Here is a 26,600-nt window from a genome sequence, read left to right as displayed (position 1 = left end):
TCCCAGACCAGTTTTTGAACCATCTGTGCTCTAATGATTTGTCATCTTCATCCTATACTAAATTTATATATGTACTTGTGTCTATTTTTGACTGCAATCAATCTTTTTTTTTTTTTTTAACCCATTGGAATGGTTTTCAGTTTTATTGAAAGTCCCTTCGGGGAATCAATCTTTGTACTGTGCTAACTATGCTCTAGTGTTGGGTATATGATAGGTATGATTTCAGATAGAGAAGTGGCCAGATTGTACTATGATTGAGTGGGAGCAATCAAGACATTTGCCAAGTAAAGCAGGGGTGTGTTTATTTCTGAGTGTCAGTGGATGAGGGGGAAAGAACAGGAGGAAAGAAGAGTTGGAATTTAATCAGAATAACTTAAGTCATAATTTCCTAAATATATAGAGAGATGATGAAGAACTTGACTCTATTTATCTAAATAGAAGATGGAAGAGGAGGTAAAAAGAAGGAACCAAACTGCTGAGAGTGATAAGGGTCTTCCAATCTAATACCCGACGAACTCATTTTTCGGTCAACAACAGCTTTAAACTCTGGATAATATTAAAAAACAAAACAAAATAACTACCTGAGGTCTCCTGAGACTGAACAAAGATAGATTTGTGAGAAGAGTTGAAACTTAAAGTAAGTGATCAGCAAGGAATGAGTTTCCCATTTTTTTGTACCTTTGTCTTATAGGTAGCCTCCATCACAGCAGTGTGGGGTCAACTAAAGCTTCAGTACAAAGGCCTCTGTCTTTCACTAGCATTACCAGGGGAAGCAGTCTGGCGCAACCAGAGCCTCTGGTGAGTGAGGAAGAAATCCACAGAGGGAGAAAGCCAGGGTCAGAGAGTCCAGATACCTAGCTAATCCCAGGTGGGACAAACTGAAAGCAGTTCCTAGTTTAAGCTTAAAGAATGAAACTGAGATTTGAGTGAGAGGCCTACTGCAGGTCATGAAATGTTGCAGTTTGAGTCTAACAAAGCTAACTGTTTGCTAAAACAAACACTTTTCAGAGTAATATAATAGAGTCCAGAGTCTATACAACATACAGAAAATACAATCCAAATATTTTTGGCATACAAAGAATCAGAAAATGTGACCCAATTTTAGAGGAAAATAGAGTCAACAGATGCAAACTCAAGATGACAAAGATGTTAGAGTTATCAGACAAGGACTTTAAAGCAGCATAATTAAAATTATGGTCCTAAGGAATGGAAAATTTGTTCAATATGAATGAAAAGATAGGAAATATCAATGGAGAAGTAGAAAATATGAAAAAGTACCAAATGGAAATTTTAGAACTGAAAAGTATACTATCTGAAATGAAAACTTCCCACACGAGCCTAATGGCAGAACGGAGATGAGAGATGAGAATCAGTGAATTTAAAGATAGATCGACAGAGATCATCTGATCTTAAGAAGACAAAGAAAAGGGTTTGGACAAAATGAAACAAACAAGCAGAAAACCACAGAGCCTTAGGGAACTGTGGAACAATTTTAAAAGGTTTAACGTGGGTGATTGGAGTACTAGAGGAGTGAGGAGAGGGGATGAGACAGAAAAGGAGAATGTGAAGAAACAATGGTTACAAATTTCTCAAATTGGGTTAAGGATATAAATTTACAGATTAAAGAAGCTCAGTTAACCCAAACAAGAAATCTGTGCCCAGTCACATCATTATAAAACTGCTTAAAAACACACATGAAGAGAAAATTCTTGAAAGCATCCAGACACTCGATCCTTTACATAAAGGGGAAGGTGATTTAGGGACTGTGACTTTTATTGAGCAACCCTGGAAAGCAGGAAGACAATGGAGCAATATCTTTAATGTGCTGAAAGAAAAAAGAATCCTGTCAACCCTTTAGTCTATGTATAATAAAAACATGCTTCAAGAATGAAAGTGAAATTTACATTTTCAGATAACAGCTAAGAGCAGCTGTCATGACCAGAAACAAGCTACAGGAGATATTAAAGTTCTTTGACCTGAAGGAAATGATACCTAAGGGAAAGCTGGATCTTCAGGAATAAGTGAAGAACACTGGAAACAGTAAATATAAAAACTACTTTTCTCTCAGTTTCTATAATATACACATGGTTGTTTAAAGCAAAAACTTATAATATTGCCTTGTGAAGTTTATAATGTAGATTTAACACACGTGACAACTATAACAAAAAGACAGTGTGTATATGTGTGTGTATGCAGGGGGGTAAATGGACCCACATAGTTGCAAAGTTTGTTTAATATCCATGACATAGTACTGTATTAATTCTAAGTAGGCTATAAACAAGTTAAAATATATTTTAATCCCCACAAGTTTTCTGTTTTATGTGAAGTACTGTAATCTTGAGGTTTCTACGTTTTATGTGAAGTATACTATATTGACTCTAAGTAGACTTTCAAAAGTTAAGAATGTATAATGTAATCCCTATAGAAGCCACTAAAAATAATGCAAGGAAATATAGCTAAATTATAACAGATAAGATTGAATTCTGAATATGTTTGATAATCCCGAGGAAAGCAGGAGAATAGGGAAAAGATGAACAAAAACCAGAGAGGACAAACAAAAAATAAAACAACAGACAGACCTAAATCCAACAATGTCAATATTTACAGTAAATGTTAATGGAGTATACACTCCAAAAAAAAAAAAAAAAAAAAAAGCAGAGAATAACATAATAGGTAAAAAGTAAGACCCAATTATATTCTATCTATAAAAGATACACTTTAAGTATAGAGACACAAACGTGTTGAAAGTAAGTGGATGGAAAAAGATTAACCATAAATATGGTAAGACTTATGAAAAATAAAAACATATGCCCACACAAAGATATGTGTACAGATATTTGTAGAAACTTTAGTAACTACAGTCAAAAACTAGAAACAACTGGACATCTATTAACAGGAAAATGGTTAAACAATATGTGGCATAATCATATAATATAATGCTACTTAGAGATAAAAAGAAACTAATAACTACTTGTTGATATAAACAACATAAATGAATCTCAAAATCTAATGAAAAAGTCAGACAAAAGATTATATACCATTTATACGATCCTATTTATATAAAATACAAACTAATCTACAGACAAAAACCAGATCAGCGGTACACGTGAGGGATGGAGTGTAAAGGGGCAAGAAGAATCTTTTGGGGTTGATGGAAGTGTTCGGTATCTTGATTGTGGTGATGATTTCTGGACATACACAAATGTCAAAACTCATTGGCTTGTACAGTTTGGATGAAATTTGTGCTGTTCTTAGTCACTCAGTGGTGTCCACCTCTTCGCCACCCCATGGAATGTAGCCTGCCAGGCTCCTCTGCCCATGAGGATTCTCCAGGCGAGAATACTGTAGTGGGTTGCCACGCCCTCCTCCAGGAGATCTTCTCAATGCAGGGATCGAACCCAGGTTTCCTGCATTGCAGGCTGATTCTTTACATCTGAGCTACCAGGGAAGTCCATGAATACTGAAGTGGATAGTCTATCCCTTCTCCAGGGGATTGTCCCAACTCAAGAATTGAACCAGAGTCTCCTGCATTGCAGGTGGATTCTTTACCATTTGAACTACTGGAGAAGCGGGAATGAAACTTTTAGTATGCAAATTATTCTTCAAAAGAGGTAAGGAAAAAATTATAAGACCTAATTTTCAAATAACTTTAGGTTTTCTACTGAACTCTAAAAAAATTCAATTGTTAAGAACAGAAGCGGTGCCATTTTTCTGAGGCCATGCCTCCTGTTAATAAATGTCTCTGTTAAAAAATCTTTAGGTAATAAAAGAACAGTGGTTCTAATTTAGTCTTAATGCCACAGAGAAATGACTTCAATATAATTTTCAAAGACAAATTCAATGGATAGCTGCATTTTCCAATGTATTTTTAAGGATACCGAAAAGAGAAAAAAATCAGTAAGTAGAATTCTGACAACTGTACTGAAGCATGAATCATAGAAAAGTTTTTTTTTTTTTTTTTTTTTCTGGAATCCTTTAGGAAGCAATGAATCTTTATCTTGTATGTTTGGGCTGTTAACATTTGGTGTTTCCTGAGAACACATATGGATAAAATAGCTTGACATCGATCCCTGGCAAAGACTAGGAGGAACTACTAAACAGATGGTTTGTGAGCACTTAGAAAAGAAACCTGATATTCTTGTGGCACCAAGGCTGAGAAATGGAGGCCGGCTGACAGCAGCATTAAAATGATTTGTAACTGGCTGAAAGACTTACATACCCACCGAATGCAGACTGCTGTTAACGTGGATGACACCCTCTGGATGCCAAAATGCATTGATCACAGTGCCTGTCTTAGTTTTATTGTATTGATTACTTAGTCATTCTTTGGAAAGCTATTATAAAAATTTTATTACATGCAAATGAATATAGGCAACACATATTTAAGCTATGAAGCATAACAGCAAAATGAACACGCATAAAGCCTTTAACTTAAGATGTAGATCAACAATGCCAGTCAAGTATCTATATGCTTAGCTCTGATCTTCTCTAAGGGAAACACTGCTACGCTGGATTTTTAAAAATCTTATCTTTCCTTTTAAAGCTAGTTTTATTAAATACTTTATTATTTTAGTTTTGCTTGAGCTTTATAAAGAGGTACCTTATTGTCTACATTCTTGGTTATCTGCTTTTTCCCTCAGTATTGAAAAGAGTTGTCACCATTGTTGTAGGCAGCTGTGGGTCATTCATTTCCATAACTGTATGATATTCTACTTTGTGAATATATGTTGTAATGGTAAAAGAATCTGCCTGCCAACGCAGGAGGCATAGGTTTGATCCCTTGATCGAGAAGATACCCTAGAGAAGGGAATGGCAACCCACTCTAGTATTCTTGCCTGGAAAATCCCATGGACAGAGAGCCTGGCAGGCTACAGTCCATGGAGTTGCAAAGAGTCAGACATCACTGAGCAACTGAACATGCACACACATTTACTCATGAGTCATTCAAGGGACATTTGAGTACTCTAGTTTTTGGCTTTTTAAATAATGTCAATATTCATGTTCTTGTACATGTCCTCAAATGCACATTTATAAAAGGTTTTCTGGAGACATTCTCCTAGGGATGGAACTGCTAGGTTGTAGGGTATTATGAATGTTACTTTATGACAAAATGACAATTTGTGAAACAATTACATTCTTCCTGTCAGTATATAAGAGTTTCCATGCTCTGCTATTGCTAACACTCTTGTGAGACTTCTTAATTTTTCGCAAACTAGTGGGTATAAGATGGGATATCATTGTTTTAATTCGTGTTTTCCTGGTTATTAATGATGGTGAGAATTTTTCTTATGTTTATTTTTCATGAGATTTCCTCTTCTGTGACATACCTGTTCAGACTTTTTGTTTATTTAAAAATTAGATGGTCTTTTTTTAAAAATCAAGTTTCAGGCATTCCGTATTCTGGACACCAATTCATTATTGGTCATATGAGTTGTAAATATAGTTATGACATGTCATTATTTTCTTTATGGTGTTTCTGATGAATAGAAATTCTTAATTTTGAAGTAATCAAATACCATAAAATATCAATCTTTCACTTTATGTTTAGCAAATTTACTCTTCCTCCTCCCTAACTTTGGTGATAAAATTTTCTCCTGTATTTTCCTGCAAATTTTTAAAGTTTTAACTTTCATATTTAAGTCTTTAATCTATTTAAAATATAGTATTGTAAATGGAGCCTGGTAGGTTGCAGTCCATGGGGTTGCGAAGAGTTGGACACGACTGAGCGACTTCACTTTCATACCTTGGAGAAGGAAATGGCAACCCACTCCAGTCTTCTTGCCTGGAGAATCCCAGGGGTGGGGGAGCCTGGTGGGCTGCTGTCTGTGGGGTCGCACAGAGTCAGACACGACTGAAGCAACTTAGCTGCAGCAGCAGTAGCAGGGATCAAATTTCATTTTTTCCCATATGGAATACTTATAGTTCCAGTATGATTTAATGACTAGATCCATTCTTTCCCATTGCTTTGTCATGTCAACTTAGTCACATATTAAGTTTTCATACAATGTGGCTGTCTGTTTCTGGGTTCTCTCATCTATTTTAAACTGGACATTTGTCCTTCCCTGTAGAAATACAACACTATCTTAATTTGAACAGCCTTATATTAATAATTATCTTAATATCAGGCAAGGGAAACCTTTAGCTTTAGTATATATCTTCAGTTCAGTTCAGTTGCTCAGTTGTGTCTAACTCTTTGTGATCCTATGAACTGCAGCATGCCAGGCCTCCCTGTCCATCACCAATTCCCGGAGTTTACTCAAACTCATGTTCATTGAGTCAGTGATGCCATCCAACCATCTCATTCTATGTCGTCCCCTTCTCCTTCTGCCCTCAATCTTTCCCAGCATCAGGGTCTTTTCAAATGAGTCAGCTCTTCGCATCAGGTGGTCAAAGTATTGGAGTTTCAGCTGACACATCAGTTCTTCCAATGAACACCCAGGACTGATCTCCTTTAAGATGGACTGGTTGGATTTCCTTGCAGTCCAAGGGACTCTCAGGAGTCTTCTCCAACACCACAGTTCAAAAGCATTAATTCTTTGGTGCTCGGCTTTCTTTATCGTCCAACTCTCACATTCGTACATGACCACTGGAAAAACCATAGCCTTGACTAGACAGACCTTTGTTGACAAAGTAATGTCTCTGCTTTTGAATATGCTATGTAGGTTGGTCATAACTTTTTTTCCAAAGAGCAAGTGTCTTTTAATTTCATGGCTGCAATCACCATCTGCAGTGATTCTGGAGCCCAAAAAATTAAGTCAGCCACTGTTTCCACTGTTTCCCCAACTATTTGCCATGAAGTGATGGGACCGAATGCCATGATCTTTGTTTTCTGAATGTTGAGTTTTAAGCCAACTTTTTCACTCTCCTTTTTCACTTTCATCAAGAGGCTCTTTAGTTCTTATTCACTTTCTGCCATAAGGGTGGTGTCATCTGCATATCTGAGGTTATTGATATTTCTCCCGGCAATCTTGACTCCAGCTTGTGCTTCTTCCAGCCCAGCATTTCCCAAGATGTACTCTGCATATAAGTTAAATAAGCAGGGTGACAATATACAGCCTTGATGTACTCCTTTTCCTATTTGGAACCAGTGTGTTGTTCTGTGTCTGGTTCTAACTGTTGCTTCCTGACCTGCATACAGATTTCTCAAGAGGCAAGTCAGGTGGTCTGGTATTCCCATCTCTTTCAGAATTTTCCACAGTTTATTGTGATCCACACAGTCAAAGGCTTTGGCATAGTCGATAAAGCAGAAATAGATGTTTTTCTGGAACTCTCTTGCTTTTTCGATGATCCAGAGGATGTTGGCAATTTGATCTCTGGTTCCTCTGCCTTTTCTAAAACCAGCTTGAACATCTGGAAGTTCACAGTTCACGTATTGCTGAAGCCTGGCTTGGAGAATTTTGAGCATTACTTTACTAGTGTGTGAGATGAGTGGAATTGTGCAGTAGTTTGAGTATTCTTTGGTATTGCCTTTCTTTGGGATTGGAATGAAGACTGACCTTTTCCTGTCCTGTGGCCACTGCTGAGTTTTCCAAATTTGCTGACATATTGAGTGCAGCACTTTCTTTTCTTTTTCTTTTTTTTCTTTTACTCTATTTTACTTTACAATACTGTATTGGTTTTGCCATACATCAACATGAATCCGCCACAGGTGTACACGTGTTCCCAATCCTGAACCCCCCTCCCACCTCCCTCCCCATACCATCCCTCTGGGTCATCCCAGTGCACCAGCCGCAAGCATCCTGTATCCTGCATCAAACCTAGACTGGCGATTCGTTTCTTATATGATATTATACATGTTTCAATGCCATTCTCCCAAATCATCCCACCCTCTCCCTCTCCCACAGAGTCCAAAAGACTGTTCTATACATCTGTGTCTCTTTTGCTGTCTCGCATACAGGGTTATGGTTACTGTCTTTCTAAATTCCATATATATGTGTTAGTATACTGTATTGGCGGAGAAGGCAATGACATCCCACTCCAGTACTCTTGCCTGGAAAATCCCATGGATGGAGGAGCCTGGTGGGCTGCAGTCCATGGGGTTGCTAAGAGTCGGACATGACTGAGCGACTTCACTTTCACTTTTCACTTCCATGCATTGGAGAAGGAAATGGCAACCCACTCCAGTGTTCTTGCCTGGAGAATCCCAGGGACGGGGGAGCTTGGTGGGCTGCCGTCTATGGGGTCGCATAGAGTCAGACACGACTGAGGCGACTTAGCAGCAGCAGCAGCATACTGTATTGGTGTTTTTCTTTCTGACTTACTTCACTCTGTATAATCGGCTCCAGTTTCATCCACATCATTAGAACTGATTCAAATGTATTCTTTTTAATGGCTGGGTAATACTCCATTGTGTATATGTACCACAGCTTTCTTATCCATTCATCTGCTGATGGACATCTAGGTTGCTTCCATGACCTGGCTATTATAAACAGTGCTGTGATGAACATTGGGGTACACGTGTCTCTTTCAATTCTGGTTTCCTCGGTGTGTATGCCCAGCAGTGGGATTGTTGGGTCATAAGGCAGTTCTATTTCCAGGTTTTTAAGGAATCTCCTTAGTGGCTGTACTAGTTTGCATTCCCACCAACAGTGTAAGAGGGTTCCCTTATCTCCACACCCTCTCCAGCATTTATTGCTTGTAGACTTTTGGATTGCAGCCGTTCTGACTGGTGTGAAATGGTACCTCATTGTGGTTCTGATTTGCATTTCTCTGATAATGAGTGATGTTGAGCATCTTTTCATGTGTTTGTTAGCCATCTGTATGTCTTCTTTGGAGAAATGTCTATTTAGTTCTTTGGGCCATTTTTTGATTGGGTCATTTATTTTTCTGGAATTGAGCTGCAGGAGTTGCTTGTATATTTTTGAGACTAGTTGTTTGTCCGTTGCTTCATTTGCTATTATTTTCTCCCATTCCAAAGGCTGTCTTTTCACCTTGCTTATAGTTTCCTTTGTTGTGCAGAAGCTTTTAATTTTAATTAGAGAGAGAGTGCAGCACTTTCATAGCATCATCTTTTAGGATCTGAAATAGCTCAACTGGAATTCTATCACCTTTTAAATATATTTATTAGGATTAGCTTGTAAGTACATCAAAAAATTCTGATAGCATTTTGATTGGAATTGCATTGATAGATCAATTTGGGGAGAACTGTATCCTTATGATATTGAATGTTTCTATCCATTAACATGCTCCACTTAGTTATATCTTCTTTAAGGTGCCATCAGTAAAGCTTTCAACTTTCCCCAATAACTATTCTATGACTCTTTTCATAGAATAAATCATATTTTACGTTTATTTATGTTATTTTATTTATGTTTATTTATGTTATTTATGTTTATTTCATAGAATAAACATAGAATAAAATTCATAGTTTAAATCTTTTAAACTTTATTTCTAAATATTCTTTTATTATCGTAAAAGGTATTTCTTCAAAAATGGAAGTTTCTAAGAGTTTGTTTCTAATTATAGAAATGCTATTGACTTTGTATGTGTATCTTATATTTCTATATATCTATCTATTTATTTGGAGAAGGCAATGGCATTAGAACATTACAAAGGATACCCCAATCTCTTGAGGAGGAAGGAATTTTTAACTTTCTTTACCTATAATATTTCAGATTTTACATTAATATATATTGCTTCTAAAATTAAAAATAAGATTAAAAATCAAACTCTACCACCTAGAAACACTTTTCTGGACCACAGTGAAATCTGTTGGCTTTATTTCACTTAAGAATATAAAAAGACCATGGAAAATAATATTTCTCAGCTGTAAAAGACTACTCATTAAAATTCTGACCATTCTTTTAACCTTTTCATTTAATCCTTACCCTCATTGCTGGGCTCTTCAACAGGGGATGCTGAGTTAATACATTCTAGGACTCCCTTCGTGATCTCAACCACCTGAAGCTTCCTGATCCTGACTAGGTCTGTATCTTTCAATCCTTCCTCCAACTGTTTGACCACCTCTTTTCCAGGCTGTGAAGTCAGAACGGTAATCTGGAAATAAATCAAAGAATCATTGTGCCCTCTTTCGCTGATGTACAGAGTGAAGAATGTTAACAGGTTAGATCTAGAGGATAAACATCGAAGAAATTGGTAGTAGTGTCTTAGGGCAAAGAAGAGGATTTAATTGTAACTTGCAAATCAAGTTTTATTTGACAGATTCTGGTGGGAGAGGTCTGGTGGGATAGATCATCACAGCAGCCTTCCAAACAAACTGAATCTATCCCAGAAAGGGACTAGTGAGAAGCCATCCTTGTTTCAGTTTTTTTTTTTGGCCATGCCACAGCATGTAGCATATAATTCCCCAGCCGGGGACTAAATCCACACCACCTGCATCGGGAGCACGGAGTCTCAACAACAGGACTGCCAGGGAAGTCCCCCGCTGTGTTTCAGCTTTTAAGATTGCTTGAATCACAGGCAGTATCCCTCTTGCTCAAAATGCTTTGATTTCATGAAGAAACAAAGGAAACAGAATCCTTAAATTCCACTTGTTAGATGTGTACTAAATATCAGAGAGCTTATATGCTCTTTTCTCAGTGGTACTTCCATTGGATGTCTCTCCTTGCTCAATCTGAATCCAGGCTGAACACTAAACTCTGGAAGGCAAGTATTAAATATATGCAGTTTTCTTTTGTACTTAGACATTTAGAGCATAATTATTTTTAAACTCATTTGTTTGATGCCTGGTGTTACAGAGACTGAATGTATTTTAACTCATTCACACACCCAATGGAGTACCTAGTGATGACCTTCAAGTGAATGAAACAGAGAACAATAGAAGGATGGCAAATAATGAAGGATTTAGATGGACTTAAATGGGAAGAAAGCTTAGTGTCCTAAGGCCAGCATCTCTTACCTCCAGGGAACTGTAGGTCAGAGCTGCACCTGTGCTCATGTGTCTGCTGTACTGTTTGAACTGCTGGAGCCCATCCTCTATTGCCAACTGCAGAGAAGTGCCTTGTGGTCTGAAACAACCTTCTCTTTGCAGTATGCGGAGTTCTGAGATGCAGGCCTGCAGCCTAGCAAAGTTCCCTTTCACTTGCTGCAGAGAAAATGAATCAAGGGTGCACATCTTTAGTGACCCAGGTTACAGATTAATTGGCAGTCTAATTTATTATCAATTATTACTTAAGAGTACTTTTCCCTTCCTGAAAATCTATTTATTTGACCAAGATCTATGGAATGCATATTCCATTCTAGGCACTGCACTAAAACCTTCCCTAAATTTCCCTAAAATTTTGCACATTTCTCTAAAATTTGCAGCCAAAAGGCATTGATTATGTGGAGTTACTAGAAACAGAAAATGTGTTTTAATTCATTCACTCACCCAAAGGAAGGTTCAATTGTGATTGCTCAGTTTTATTGCAAATTGGAGGCCTAGCAGTGTCACTCTCAAAATGTGTCACTCTTCATTTCTCAGTCAGTCTAGGAACTGAGAGGCACTCTATTCAAGAGTGACATTTTACCAGAAATGAGGATTTTGATGTGGTTGATCATTTAAAACTGACAGTTCAGTTGCTCAGTTGTGTCTGACTCTTTGCGACCCCACGAATTGCAGCACACCAGGCTTCCTGTTCATCACCAACTCCCGGAGTTTACTCAAACTCATGTCCATTGAGTCGGTGATGCCATCCAACCATCTCATCCTCTGTTGTCCCCTTCTCCTTCTGCCTTCAATCTTTCCCAGCATCAGGGTCTTTTCCAGTGAGTCAGCTCTTCGTGTCAGGTGGCCAGAGTATTGGAGTTTCAGTTTCAACATCAGTCCTTCCAATGAATATTCACGACTGATCTCCTTTAGGATGGACCGGTTGGGTCTCCTTGCAGTCCAAGGGACTTTCAAGAGTCTTCTCCAACCACAATTCAAAAGCATCAATTCTTCGGCGCTCAGCTTTGTTTATAGTCCAACTCTCACATCCATACTTGACTACTGGAAAAACCATAGCCTTAACTAGATGAACCTTTGTTGGTAAAATGTCTCTGCTTTTTAATATGCTGTCTAGGTTGGTCCAGAGAAGGCAATGGCAACCCACTCCAGTATTCTTGCCTGGAAAATTCCATGGATGGAGGAGCCTGGTAGGCTGCAGTCCATGGGGTTGTGACAAGTCAGACATGACTGAACGACTTCACTTTCACTTTTCACTTTCATGCATTGGAGAAGGAAATGGCAACCCACTCCAGTGTTCTTGCCTGGACAATCCCAGGGACGGTGGAGCCTGGTGGGCTGCTGTCTACGGGGTCACACAGAGTCGGACACAACTGAAGCGACTTAGAGGCAGCAGCAGCAGCTAGGTTGGTCATAATTTTTCTTCCAAGGAGTAAGCGTCTTTTAATTTCATGGCTGCGGTCACAATCTACAGTGATTTTGGAGCCCAAAAAAATAAAGTCTGCCACTGTTTCCACTGTTTCTCCATCTATTTGCCATGAAGTGATGGGACCAGATGCCATGAGCTTAGTTTTCTGAATGTTGAGCTTTAAGCCAACTTTTTCTCTCCTCTTTCACTTTCATCAAGAGGCTCTTTAGTTCCTCTTCACTTTCTGCCCTAAGGGTGGTGTCATTTGCATATCGGAGGTTATTGATATTTCTCCTGGCAATCTTGACTCCAACTTGTGCTTCTTCCAGCCCAGCGTTTCTCATGATGTACTCTGCATATAAGTTAAATAAGCAGGGTGATAATATACAGCCTTGACATACTCCTTTTCCTATTTGGAACCAGTCTGTTGTTCCATGTCCAGTTCTAACTGTTGCTTCCTGACCTGGATACAGGTTTCTCAAGAGGCAGGTCAGATGGTCTGGTATTCCCATCTCTTTCAGAATTTTCCAGAATTTATTGTAATCCACATAGTCAAAGGCTTTGGCATAGTCAATAAAGCAGAAATAGAAGGTTTTCTGGAACTCTCTTGCTTTTTTGATGATCCAGAGGATGTTGGCAATTTGATCTCTGGTTCCTCTGCCTTTTCTAAAACCAGCTTGAACATCTGGAAGTTCACAGTTCATGTATTGCTGAAGCCTGGCTTAGAGAATTTTGAGCATTACTTTACTAGCATGTGAGATGAATGCAATTGTGTGGTAGTTTGAGTATTCTTTGGCATTACCTTTCTTTGGGATTGGAATGAAAACTGACCTTTCCAATAAGTTCTTACCTAACAGGCCCCTCAGGGTCACTTCAGTAAAGAAATGATGCTTGTCTGCAATCAGGTCAGGGAGTCAACATGTAAATCTCCTGACTGTCCTCACTCTCCTTCACAAAAACTTGTTCTCAGGAAGTAGTTTAATCTGATATGATTCTAGATCAATGTTACATCTCCTAAGAATATATACATTTTGAATAAATGTGGAATTAAAATTTGTGACACTATTTGAAGGAATGCCAGGCATCAATAGGAGGTGGGAGTGGGTGGGGAGAAATTATATTTGGGATGAAGACACTTTCCTGATCAAAGAGCAGAATTGAGCAATATTTGCAAAACACACATAAAATTCATGAGCATGTTACTTTGCTTACTTGCTCCTCTTCATGAATCTCTGGGGAAAACAGAAGAAATAGGATATAATTTTTACACAAAGAGAACTTGTAATCTAGATAGGAAGATAAGAAACCTACTCAAGAAATAAATGAGAACAAATGAGGCCAGTAGCCTTTAAGTATTTCTTTTCATGTACTCCATAAAAGAATATGAAAAATGATATACTCTATTATATATTATGTTGACATCTAGATTTAAAAATTCAAAGTATAAGTAGTTGTTAAGGACATATAACTTCCAGTATATTTAAATATCAATATTTAAAAATGACACTATAATACAACTTTTTAAAACATAATCTAATTGTTTATTAATCTAAATATTAATATCATAGGAATTTGATACTCTCATTTTTCAATTTTTAAAGTAAGTGAGCAAGCTTTTTTCTTTTTAACAGATGGAAATTAATATTATTCATTTTCTCCCTGAATTCATATTTCCATTTCAACTTCCCAAAGTTTTATCATAATATAATAGAACTTTCTGGTTGGCAATCTTTTATTGATTATCTTATCATATTTCTATGCATCAAAAATATATGTCATCAGATTTTAAAATTTCCTATGACTATAGCGATTCACGGGGTCGCAAAGAGTCAGACACGACTGAGCGACTGAACTGAACTGAACTGATAGGCTCTAAGGAGTTATCTAGATTGCACTATTTAAAAAATTATTGTTCATATCAATTGATCAAAACAACATATATATTATCTATTTTGATAATTATTGACATTAAGGATAAAATTTAATTAGAAATGCATCTCAGTGGTGAGCACATTGGGTTCTTTAATTAGTTAAGGTATGTGTGAATAAATAAATTATTGGTTAAATGGCACAACATTAAGTATTAATCCTATTCCTATTTTCTAGGAGGTTTCTAGTGCTGAGAAACCTCATCCTGATAAATACAGATGTCAAACAAACTGTCAAATTCATTCTGAGTTATATGCCAAAAATTACATATGGATATGCTAATAAAATTATTTTAATGATCTATTAGCTGCTACTCAATTTAGTCTTCCTTCAATTTTGTTAAAATTGGAGATTACCTGGTTGCAAAAGATTTTTAACCCAATCATTAATTCATTTTCTTTTTTACACTGATGTCAATATTTTGAACTATTCCTTTGTTTGGTGCCCTTGGAAGTTTTAAAACCACTTGGCAATTCATCACAGTAAAATTTATAGTGGGTGAAAGACATGTTCCTCTCACCTCATCCTTTTTATTTTGGGTTTTCTTTGTGAAGTGGAAGAGAAGTAATTGTTAAAGGGATGCTAGGAATGAAGAAGGAGCCTGACACCCTCCTCATAGGCATAGTTATAGAAGTTTTAGAAAAGAATACAGTAGAAATGGAAGATCTATATAACAGTTCTTGAAAATTATATATTCCTATGCCCTAGGAACTCTTATAGCCCTAGTTTTGTGTGTATCAGTCACATTTGGAAGAGACTTCTAGGCTACGGATACTTTAGAAATTTAGAAAAAGAGTTGTTGGAAAGGGGGTGAGATCGAGCTTAGAATTTAAAGGATCAAGTTTGTAAAAAGAATACCATATTTTAGGTGTATATGTGTGCGTTTGTTGGGGGGCTGGTAGACAGGCTGAAAGTTCAATATAAGCATCTATGGAGGTTGAAAGTGAATGGAGTGTGCCAGAGAGAAAGAAGGAATATGCCTGATAAGAGCAGAGGATGCTTGTTGAAGAGTAGTGGACAGTTTATGAATAAAGAAGCACTAGTCTTGGTTCAAGTTTTAGATCCAAATGCAACTGGAGTTCCTAACCTCTCTCTTCTTCTTGACTATGAGTCCTTAAGCTAAAATTTCTTCAACCAGAAAATGAGGACAATATAAATACTTGTCTTAAAGAATATTAAATGACTTAATTCGTGGCACACAGTATGTACTCAGTGTTAACTGTTTATTATTTTTTTTATCATGATGATCAAACTCTAAAAACACTTGAGACATTGCTGATTAAACAGAAGGGGTTTGTATTGTAATGGGCCTATTCTACAACTGATGAAAATAAGTGAAGAAAATATACTGTCTATGTAAATGACATAGGTCCATTCACTCATCCATTAAAAAAAAAACAATTATTATTATGTGCTTATGATGTGTGTGAGTGCATGCATGCTAAGCTACTCCAGTCGTGTCCGACTCTTTGCGACTTTATGGACTGTAGCTCGCCAGGCTCCTCTATCCATGGGATTCTCCAGGCAAGAACACAGGAGTGGGTTGTCATGCTCTCCTCCGGGGGATCTTCCCAACGCAGGAATTGAACTAGTGTCTTTTATGTCTCCTGCATTGGCAGGCGAGTTCTTTACCACTAGCACCACCTGGGAAGCCCACTTATGATGTACTACGAACCTTAAAAAAACATATAATTCCCACTCACTACTAACTTTACAACAAGTGAGATAAATAGCCTCGGAATATGAATGGATAAGAGCCACACGAGAATGACATTTTCCCAAAGTATACTGACCAGTTATTGTCTATTTCACTAGAATATAAGCTCAATATAATAATATATTAAAGGAGGAATCTGAGCTCTCTCTTCATTGCCATGTCTGCAGGGCCTAGAACAGTACCTGGAACACAGTTGTATTAAACAAATTATTTTTGAATAAATGGTAAAGGGATGCATATATAAAAAATTTCAGGGAGAGGAAAATATAAGATAAAAATATAGGAATTCTATACTTTGAAACTTTTCGATGTATCTAAAATTACTCAATAATGAGAAACTTATTGAAAAAATAAACCAGGAAAATAGTAGGAAAAAAAGGATACTATCTTATGGTAGGGAAGGTCTTTGGAAACATGACAAAAAAGGTATGAAACCACAAAGGGAAAAGTGAGAAGATCTAACCATATAAAATTAAATTTTTCTGTCAAGTAAAGGAGAATACAAATAAGGTTAAAGACAAAAAACAAACTAGGTAAGTATTTGCAATGTATATAATCAGCATGACATTAATCTTCTTAATATGTTAAAAAAGCACTTACAGGTAAACTAGATATCTGAAACACATTCTTCCACCAGCTAACAATACATATACTAGATAAAACACAAACATCTTTTTTTAAACTTTTTATTTTGTATTGGGGTATAGCAGATTAACAATGTTGTGATAGTTTCAGGTGAACAGAGAAGGTATACATATATATGTATCTAGTCTTCCCTAAACTCCTCTCCCCTCCAGGCTGCCACACAAGGTTAAGCAGAGTTCTGTGTGCTATACAGTACGTCCTTGTTGGTTATCCATTTAAAATATAGCAGTGTGTATATGTACATCCCAAATTCCATAACTATCCCTTCCCCTCATCAATCCCCCTGGCAAATAAGTTCATTCTGAGTCTGTGAGTTTGCTTCTGTTTCATAAGTTCATTTGTATCATTTAAGATTCCACATATAAGGGATGACATATGATATTTTTCCTTCTCTGTCTGACTTACTTTACTCAGTATGATAAATCTCTGTGCGCTGTGCTTAACTGCTCAGTTGTGTTTGACTCTTTGCAGCCCCATGGATTGGAGGCTGCCAGGATTCTCTGTCCGTGGGAGTATTCTCCAGGCAAGAATATTAGAGTGGGTTGCCATGCCCTCCTGCAGGGGATCTTCCCAACTCAGGGATCGAACCCAGGTCTCCCAAACAGCAGGTGGATTCTTTACCATCTGAGCCACCACGGAAGCCCTAGAATACTGGAGAGGGTAGCCTATCCCTTCTCCAGGGGATTTTCCTGACCCAGGAATCAAACTGGGGTTTCCTGAATTGCAGGCGGATTCTTTAACAACTAAGCTACCAGGGAGTTCAGTTCAGTTCAGTTGCTCAGTTGTGTCCAACTCTTTGCGACCCCATGAATCGCAGCACGCCAGGCCTCCCTGTCCATCACCATCTCCTGGAGTTCACTCAGACTCACGTCCATCGAGTCCGTGATGCCATCCAGCCATCTCATCCTCTGTCATCCCTTTCTCCTCCTGCCCCCAATCCCTCCCAGCATCAGAGTCTTTTCCAATGAGTCAACTCTTTGCATGAGGTGGCCAAAGTACTGGAGTTTCAGCTTTAGGATCATTCCTTCCAAAGAAATCCCAGGGCTGATCTCCTTCAGAATGGACTGGTTGGATCTCCTTGCAGTCCAAGGGACTCTCAAGAGTCTTCTCCAACACCACAGTTCAAAAGCATCAATTCTTCAGCGCTCAGCCTTCTTCACAGTCCAACTCTCTCACATCCATACATGACCACAGGAAAAACCATAGCCTTGACTAGACAGACCTTAGTCGGCAAAGTAATGTCTCTGCTTTTGAATATGCTATCTAGGTTGGTCATAACTTTCCTTCCAAGGAGTAAGCGTCTTTTAATTTCATGGCTGCAATCACCATCTGCAGTGATTTTGGAGCCCAAAAAAATAAAGTCTGACACTGTTTCCACTGTTTCCCCATCTATTTGCCATGAAGTGATGGGACCAGATGCCATGATCTTCGTTTTCTGAATGTTGAGCTTTAAGCCAACTTTTTCACTCTCCTCTTTCACTTTCATCAAGAGGCTTTTTAGTTCCTCTTCACTTTCTGCCATAAGGGTGGTGTCATCTGCATATCTGAGGTTATTGATATTTCTCCCGGCAATCTTGATTCCAGCTTATGTTTCTTCCAGTCCAGTGTTTCTCATGATGTACTCTGTATATAAGTTAAATAAGCAGGGTGACAATATACAGCCTTGACGTACTCCTTTTTCTATTTGGAACCAGTCTGTTGTTCCATGTCCAGTTCTAACTGCTGCTTCCTGACTTGCACACAGATAACTCAAGAGGCAGGTCAGGTGGTCTGGTATTCCCATCTCTTTCAGAGTTTTCCACAATTTATTGTGATCCACATATTCAAAGGCTTTGGCATAGTCAATAAAGCAGAAATAGATGTTTTTCTGGAACTCTCTTGCTTTTTCGATGATCCAGAGGATGTTGGCAATTTGATCTCTGGTTCCTCTGCCTTTTCTAAAACCAGCTTGAACATCTGGAAGTTCACGGTTCAGGTATTGCTGAAGCCTGGCTTGGAGAATTTTACTTTACTAGCGTGTGAGATGAATGCAATTGTGCGGTAGTTTGAGCATTCTTTGGCATTGCCTTTCTTTGGGATTGGAATGAAAACTGACCTTTTCCAGTCCTGTGGCCACTGCTGAGTTTTCCAAATTTGCTGGCATATTGAGTGCAGCGCTTTCACAGCATCATCTTTCAGGATTTGAAATAGCTCAACTGGAATTCCAGGGAAGCCCATGACAAATCTCTAGATCCATCCATATTGCTGTAAATGGCATAATTTCATTCTTTTTAATGGCTGAGTAATATTTCATTATATATATGTACCACATCTTTATCCATTTATACTGATGGACACTTAGTTTGCTTACAGGTCCTGGCTATTGTAAACAGTGTTGCAATGAACACTTGGGTGCATGTATCCTTTCAGATCATGATTTTCTCTGGATATATGCCCAGGAGTGGGATTGCTGGGTTATATGGTAGTTCTATTTTTAGTTTTTTAAGGAACCTCCATATTGTTCTCCATAGTGGCTGTACCACTTTACATTCCTACTAACAGTGTAGGAGGCTTCCCTTTTCTTCACACATCCTCCAGCATTTATTGTTTGTGAATATTTTGATGATAGCCATTCTGGCTGGTATGAGGTGCTATCTCATAGTTTTGACTTGCATTTCTCTAATAATTGGTGACACTGAACATCTTTTCATTTGCCTCTTGGCCATCTGTATGTCTTCTTTGGAGAAATGTCTATTTAGAATTATCTTTTAAATGCATAGTTGAATTCATAAGAAATTAAGGGTAATCCCCAAGTACCAAAGGAAACTACAGTGTGAGACAGGTATAAAAGCCTTGACTTATTTGCTGATCTTGGGAACCAAAGGGTTTGTGTTGAAAGGGAAAAGGAGACAAGGCATTAGGCCCTTGTAAAGAAGAGTTGGAACTGCCACCCTGGCTTAAAAAGTTAAAAGGTTATTTAAAGGTTTTTTTCTCAGTGAAAAGGTGGGCTAGAAAGAATCCACCCACTGCTCAAAGCAGATGATAATAAAACTTGTTGACTTATGTGAGCTCTGAGTAGAAATGAGAAAGAAATCACTGCTAAAACCTAGAAACTACATACATTCCTTTATGTCAGTTTAGGATTTGTCTTTATCTACAGAGTCTAGGAAACCTTAAGTTTAAAACATAACTTAAAGTGGTCCTGGGGTGATAGCAACTCAGGCATCTAACTGAAGCAAACACAAATCCTTTCTAGATGCACATATACCATAAACTAAAGGCCTCACAGAATTTTCACACATTAAGGTCAGTTTAAGATAAACTCATAATCCAAAATTACAAAATCAGTTAGAAAAATAAACATTATGAGTGAGAGTCCACAGAAACAACAAAGAGGAGAATTAGAATACCATTTCATATATTGGAAATATCAAATATATTTAAGTACCTTTAAGCTGTTTAAAGAAGTAAGAGGGATTATTCAAAAAGGACCCAAAAGATTTGAAAATTACGAGGCTATCTGTACACTGAAGTAAAGCGAATAATCAGACCTTTCAGTACTACTGGATACTGGCTATGAACGGACACTATTTTCAGAGGTCCTGAACATTATTGTTGCCCCCAATCAGAGCAGGGGCTTATGGCAGTCAAGTGATCAGGGAAATTTTATATTGGGTCTGATGAGTCCCCACATGCATCCTATGGCTATTTCTTCAGTTTTAGAAAGTATAAATGGAATAGACATGCCTAACAGCTGGCAGAATCCCCACACTGGTTCTCTGACCTGTGGAGTGAAGGCAACTATGGTGGGAATGGCCAAGAGGAAGTCTCTAGAGCTGTCTCTGTTTAGGAAAACAATAAGTGCAATACTGAATTCCTGGAGGGACTGTAGAAATTAGTGTACCATCAAGGACTTGAAAGATGCAGAGTTGGTGATTTCTACCACATCCCCATTCAATTGGCCTATATGGCCTGTGCAGAAGACAGATGAGTCTTGGAGAATGAGAGTGTATTATCATAAACTTACTTAGGTGCTAACTCCAACAGCAGTTGCTGTATTAGATGCAGTTTCATTGCTTGAGCAAATTAACACATCTCTTGGTACCTGGTATACAGCTATCGATCTGGTAAGTGCCTTTTCTCCACTCTTGTCTATAAGGTCCCACAGGAGCAGTCTGCTTTCAGCTGCCAAGACCAGAAACACACCTCCTTCACTATCCTACCTCATGGGTGTATCAGTTCTCCAGCCTGATGTCATAATTTAGTTCACAAGAATTTTGATTGCCATTCCCTTTCACAAGTTATCACACTGGCCCATTACATTAATGACATGCTGAGTGGACCTAGTGAGCAAGAAGTAGCACCTATTCTAACTTATTGGTAAGACATTTGCAAGCCAGTATGTAGGAAATAAATTCGACTAAAATTCAGGGGACTTCTACCTCAGTGAAATTTTTACACGTCCATTGGTATGGGGCATGTCGCAATGTCAAATCAAACGTGGCAAATCAATTTGTTGTTTTTGGAGTAGAAGAGAGGATCTAAAGTTCAAACTGCTTTTAAATCAGATGGTTGACATCTTTCTACTTTTAGTTCCATCTACATTCTTACTTTCAAAAGTACTTGATTTTGCTAGTTCCTAAGCCTTTTGAGAAATTGGTGGTTTAAACTTTCTTCTTTGGGTTTCCCACTACTGGCTTAAGATTTAGCTCCCTTGGGGACTGCTAAGTCATTTAACACTTTTCACTTGTATTACAGTTTCCAAAATTTTGTTGCAATTTTTTCCCCTTCATTCAACAAACATTCAAAGGTTACAAAAGAACATGTAGAAAAAGTCACCTTCCTACTCTTAGTTTTCAGCTAACCAGTAGTTTCCTGCAGGCAATAAATATTATCAGCTTATTTGATATCTTTCCAGAGATATTTCTTTACATAAAAGGAAATATAAATGAGCTTCCCTGGTGGCTCAGACAGTAAAGAATCTGTTTGCAATGCAGGAGACCTGGATTTGATCCCTGAGTCAGGAAGATCCCCTGAAGAAGGGAATGGCAACCCACTCTAATATTCTTGCCTGGAGAATTAGATGGACAGAGGAGCCTGGCAGGCTACAGTTCATGAGGTTGTAAAGAGTTGGACACAACTGAGCACCTATCACTTTCACTTTTCATCTTTCTTCTTACCGAAACAGAAGAGATTATGATACTCTTTTGAATCTTGATTTTGTTACACAGTATATTTGGGTAATCATTACATTCAATAGATAAAAAGTATCTTAATTTTTATGGCTAAATAGGATTCCATTAATAGATGGACCATATAACTCTATTTAACCAATTCCCTATTAATTGACAGTAGGTTATTTCCAATCTTTTGCTATTCTAAACAATTCTAAAATGAATAATCTACAACCATTTTTGCACATATGAAAACATATATGTAGGACAAGTTTCTAAAAGCAGACTTGCTAGGTTAAAGGGTATGTAAATTGTGATACTGTCACCACATTGCCCACTATAGCAACTGTGTTAAAATATATACCCAAGGGTGCCTGTTTCTTTAAATCCTCAAAAACTTTGTCATTTAACTTAAAAAAGTCTTTACCAATCAGATACTTGAAAAATAATAGCATCTCAAAGTAGTTTCAACTTGTATTTCTTTTATGAGTGAGACTGAACATATTCAATATTTCAAGGTCATGTGTATTTCCTTTTCTGAAAACTGTACATATATCATATTTCATTTCCTATTAGACTATGGTCATTATTTTTATTGATTTTGAGGAAACCTTTATGCAGTTATGGAAATTAACCCCTTGTGATATAGAAGCAAATATTTTTCCTCATATGGTCTTTAGATTTTACACCTAGTATTTTTTTGGCCAAGTGTATATTTTCTATTTTTACTCAAGTGAATTTATTAATCTTTTGCTTTCGGAATTTTGGGTTTCATGTTATGGTTAGAAAGGCCTTTCTTACTCTTACATTTCCCCCCAAGCTCTGCATGCTGTCAATTTATTGTCAATTAAGCCTTTCTCCTTCACAGTAATCATGATGTTAAGTTTTCTGGGTAGAGTGTACTAGAGGGACATTGCATGAGGAAGGTATGTTTCTGCTGAAACCAATGGGGTGAAGCCACCTCGTAGTGTTCCACCCAAATGCCCAGAACTTATAGGTCCTTGGTGTTACAGACTGACTGTTTGTGCCCCCTTAAAATTCATGTATTGAAGCCCTAACTCCCAATGTGATGAGAGGCAAAGCTTCTGGGACATAATTAGGTTTTGATGAAGTCATGAGTGGGGCCTCCATGATGGGATTAGTGTGTTGTAACAAGAGGAATAGACACCAGAGCTCTCTCTTCATGTACAATACACACATTAAGGAAAGTCCATGTGAGCACATAGCAAGAAGTCCATGTGAGCACATAGCAAGATGGAAGAGGGCTCTCACCAGAGCCTGATCAGGTTGGCACCCTGACCTTGGCCTTCCAGCTTTCTAAACCTCGAGAAAATAAATGTCTGTTGTTTAAACCAGTCAGTCACAATTTGAGCTAAGACATTAGGAACTTCTTAGCCCTAGCTGATCACCTGTCAGCTGCTCACTTAGCCAGGACACTGTATGCTTCAGACCTCGTGCCTGCACTGATGCCTGACTCTCTTTGCTCACCTGTCATTCCCTGCAGAGGTCTGTCTCTGGAGGTCCTCCCAGTGCTGCTGTTCTTTTCAGCATGGATACTGCTTACCCCAGGCCTCCTGCCCACAGTGGCACTCCACTCTGCATGTTTGTGCACTGGCCACTGCGCCTGTACCTGAAGGGTTCCTGTTTTCCCAGTAGCCATGGACCAGCACCAGCTTGAGCAAACCAGTATCTTCTGTGTATCCAGTGAGCTACAACCATACATTCTCCAACTGGCTCTAAACCCCAGCCTTGGGAAAGGGGTCCCCTTTCCAACTTTGTCCTTTGAGATCTCTTCCTCAGCCTGCAAGCATGCATGCATAGTTGAATAGGTTAAACTATGTTAAAATATTCTGTATAAATTTTCCTTTTTATTTTATTTTATTTTATTTTTTTAAGAAGCCACCCCAAACCCAAGTTTTATTCCTTATTATATGGTTATAAAATCCTAATTATCTACCAAGGCAGGAGAGCTGCATTTTGTGATTTAGGCAGTGTTTCCTTCTATCTTTGGTTTTCCTGTTCTTTGGGTTTGAAACACACAGTCTACACTAGATGTTTTTCCAGGGGAGCTTCCTCCACTAGGCAAACCAGACCCTGCTTTGCTACTGGTAGTTTCTACAGAACTCATGTCTCAGCTCCAGGGCTCTCCACTAACAGGTATGGGGAAAGATGATTACCGGTCATCTTCAACTGCTCTTGTGACATAAACAGCAGAAATCGCAGTCTGAAGAGTCTCAACCTCCTCGACACAATCTAGCTGTTACAATGGATGGGGAGGGAGTTGGAAGCACAAGCTCCAGTACAGGAAAAGCAAGATCTTGTTCTCTGACAGGTGGATTAGCTTTCAAAGTAATGGAGGCTTTTAATCCATGCAACCCTTTTTCAGCTTCTCCCACCATCAACAGAGGCCATGAGGCATGGTAATGGAGATCGTGAAGATCTCATGAAGATCGTGACTTTGGCTCCTCTGTCTGCCTCCTGAGATGATCTGAGGTTGCCCTGGGTACGGGCTGTAATAACAGGAGCACAATCGCAGGAACAATGAAGCACAGGCAGAAGGTGCCTCCAGTTTTACCTCAGTCTTGTTTGTTAGGATGGAGCTGATGCGCCTGTACTGACAGTCAGGAACAATTAGCACAGAGTAGCTCTATCTTCCCAGGGTGTTTTTGGTGAAATTTTGGCTGGGCCGAAATCTGCATCAGTGAGGACAGAGGTTGCAGGACTGGTCTGGGCATCTGGACCGGAGTAGAAAGAGAAACCAAACACAAGTCTGGCTACAAGTGGATTCTGGCACATTCTTAGATGCAGTTAAAAATGTCACGGTGTGCATAAGGAGCAGGCAAAGGAGTTTTCTGTGGGAAGTAATGCCTGTAGGCAGAATAAACTGTCCAGTCTACTCATGGGGAGGAGCACCCTGCAGTAAAAACAGAGGAGCTAGGGGGCCTCGAGGAAGGTGTTGGTTCGGAAGATGGAGGAGACAGTCTTGCCCGTGGCGTTGATGGTGCCTTCGCTGTCTGAGCTGGACTCAGAGTCGCTGCTCGCAGAGTAGGCGCCCAGGCCTGGGAGGATGCCGATACAGACAGCCGCGGACGGGCAGTGGATGGAGGGACTGCTCAGGGAGGTGCTTCCCAGAGACACACAGGACGGGGCTTCTTGATTCTTGTCATCTGGGTCAGGGTCTGATTTCAGTCTTTTCACAGTTTCCACTCTCTGAACTCTTATGCTTCACAGCTCCTGCCAGCAGCTTTGCCTGGGAGAACTGGTTCTTGGTTTCTGTGGGTTTCACAGCTTTCTTCTCCACTTCCTTCTTGTTTTCTGAAGAAATTCCAACCTTGTTGAGATTACTTCTGTATTCCTTCAGTTCTTTCAGTTCTTCTTCTCTTCGCTGTTTTTCTATTAGTTCTTGCTGCCGAGAAACCTCATCAAGGAAGTTGGTCTCATCTTCGTCTAAGCCTCTTACCATGTTTTTGAATTTGAACTGTTCTTCATACTCCTGCCGCTTCCTGTCTTTCTGTTCTTGTAGCCTTTCATACAGAGACCGAGGGTCATAAACCTCCTCTGGGCATTCTTCAGGATCTTCAGGTTTTCGAACTTTTTCCCATTCTTCTTGTCTCCTTTTGCGCCGTTCATCTATCTCTGCCTCAGATACAAACCTCTTCTTGATAACAAGGTTACCGTCATCCCCTCCATCCATAATGGAACAGTCGCCACAACAAAGTTCCGCCCCTCTTCCGGCCTAAATTTTCCTTTTTAAAATTACTGTGGTTTCTATCTCCTGATTGAACCCAAAATGATACAATCTGTTCTAGTACTTACACATTTTCAATTTTTACATTTAAATCTTTGATCCATCTGGAATTTATATAGGCATAAGTTGTAAGTAAAAATAGTTGGAAAAGACCCTGATACTGGGAAAGATTGAAAACAGGAGGAGAAGGGGACGACAGAGGATGAGATGGTTGGATGGCATCACTGACTTGATGGACATGAGTTTGAGTAAAGTCTGGGAGTTGGTGATGGACAGGGAAGCCTGGAGTCCTATGGTCCATGGGGTCACAAAAGAGTTGGACATGACTGAGTGACTGAACTGAACTGTGAGTGTGAATCTAACTTAATTTTTCTCCGCAACTACCTAGTTTGTTGAATACTGTTTCCACCTAATGTTAAATAGCATCCTTATTATACACTAAATCCCGCCATATATTTGGGTCTATTTCTAGACTTTAAATTATATTCTATTGCTTTGTTTTTTCAATTTCCAGTGTCACACTGTTTGAATACCTGTTTAATATTTGAGAGAAAGAATCTCCAGCTATTCTTGTTTTTTGTTTCTAATTTTATTATTAAATATCTATTCTGCTAGAAATTTTACTGGAAGTTGCACTGGATTTATAGATTCATTTAGAGATAACTGACATCTTTCTGGACTGAGTGCTCCCAAGAACTAATGACTTTTCGTTTGTTCAAGTCTTCTTTTGTGTTTCTCAATAGCATTTCAATTCATATAAATTTTGCACGTTTATTATTATTTTCATTCATAAGCATTATTTGATCACTTTGGTTATTATGATGAGAACTTTTCTGCCATTTTAACTTCTAGCTGGTTGTTCTGGAATAACAACCAGAATACAAAGGGTACTTTTGTTGTTGTTCAGTCGCTCAGTCATGTCTCTTTGTGATAGCATGGACTGCAGCACACCAGGCTTCCCTGTCCTTCACTATCTCCCAGAGTTTGCTCAAATTCATGTCCATTGACTCGGTGATGCTATCTAACCATCTCATCCTCTGCCACCCACTTCTCCTTCTGCCCTTGATCTTTCACAGCATCAGGGTCTTTTCCAATGAGTCAGTTCTTTGCATCAG

At 38.6% G+C, this 26,600-nt stretch overlaps 2 protein-coding genes across 2 annotated transcripts in view; both read right to left on the bottom strand.

Annotated features, from left to right (window-relative positions):
* Positions 1-26,600, bottom strand: part of M1AP (meiosis 1 associated protein) — a 79,213-nt gene that overhangs the window by 40,601 nt on the left and 12,012 nt on the right. The window contains exons 3-4 of the mRNA XM_052648229.1: positions 10,859-11,044; positions 9,828-9,996 (exon numbers count right to left, since the gene is read on the bottom strand). Of these exons, the coding sequence (XP_052504189.1) occupies positions 9,828-9,996; positions 10,859-11,044 (355 nt within the window). The remainder of the gene's footprint in view (positions 1-9,827; positions 9,997-10,858; positions 11,045-26,600) is intronic.
* LOC128056451 (PSME3-interacting protein-like) lies at positions 24,672-25,433 on the bottom strand. Its single transcript, XM_052649222.1, is given in 2 exon segments — positions 24,672-24,936; positions 24,938-25,433. Coding segments are annotated over 2 exon segments (759 nt in total). The 5' UTR covers positions 25,432-25,433.

The sequence above is a fragment of the Budorcas taxicolor genome, chromosome 11 (assembly GCF_023091745.1).
Source record: "Budorcas taxicolor isolate Tak-1 chromosome 11, Takin1.1, whole genome shotgun sequence".
Classification (NCBI taxonomy): Eukaryota; Metazoa; Chordata; class Mammalia; order Artiodactyla; family Bovidae; genus Budorcas; species Budorcas taxicolor.
Note: the sequence above shows the minus strand (reverse complement) of the source record. Positions and strands in the feature narration are given on the sequence as shown.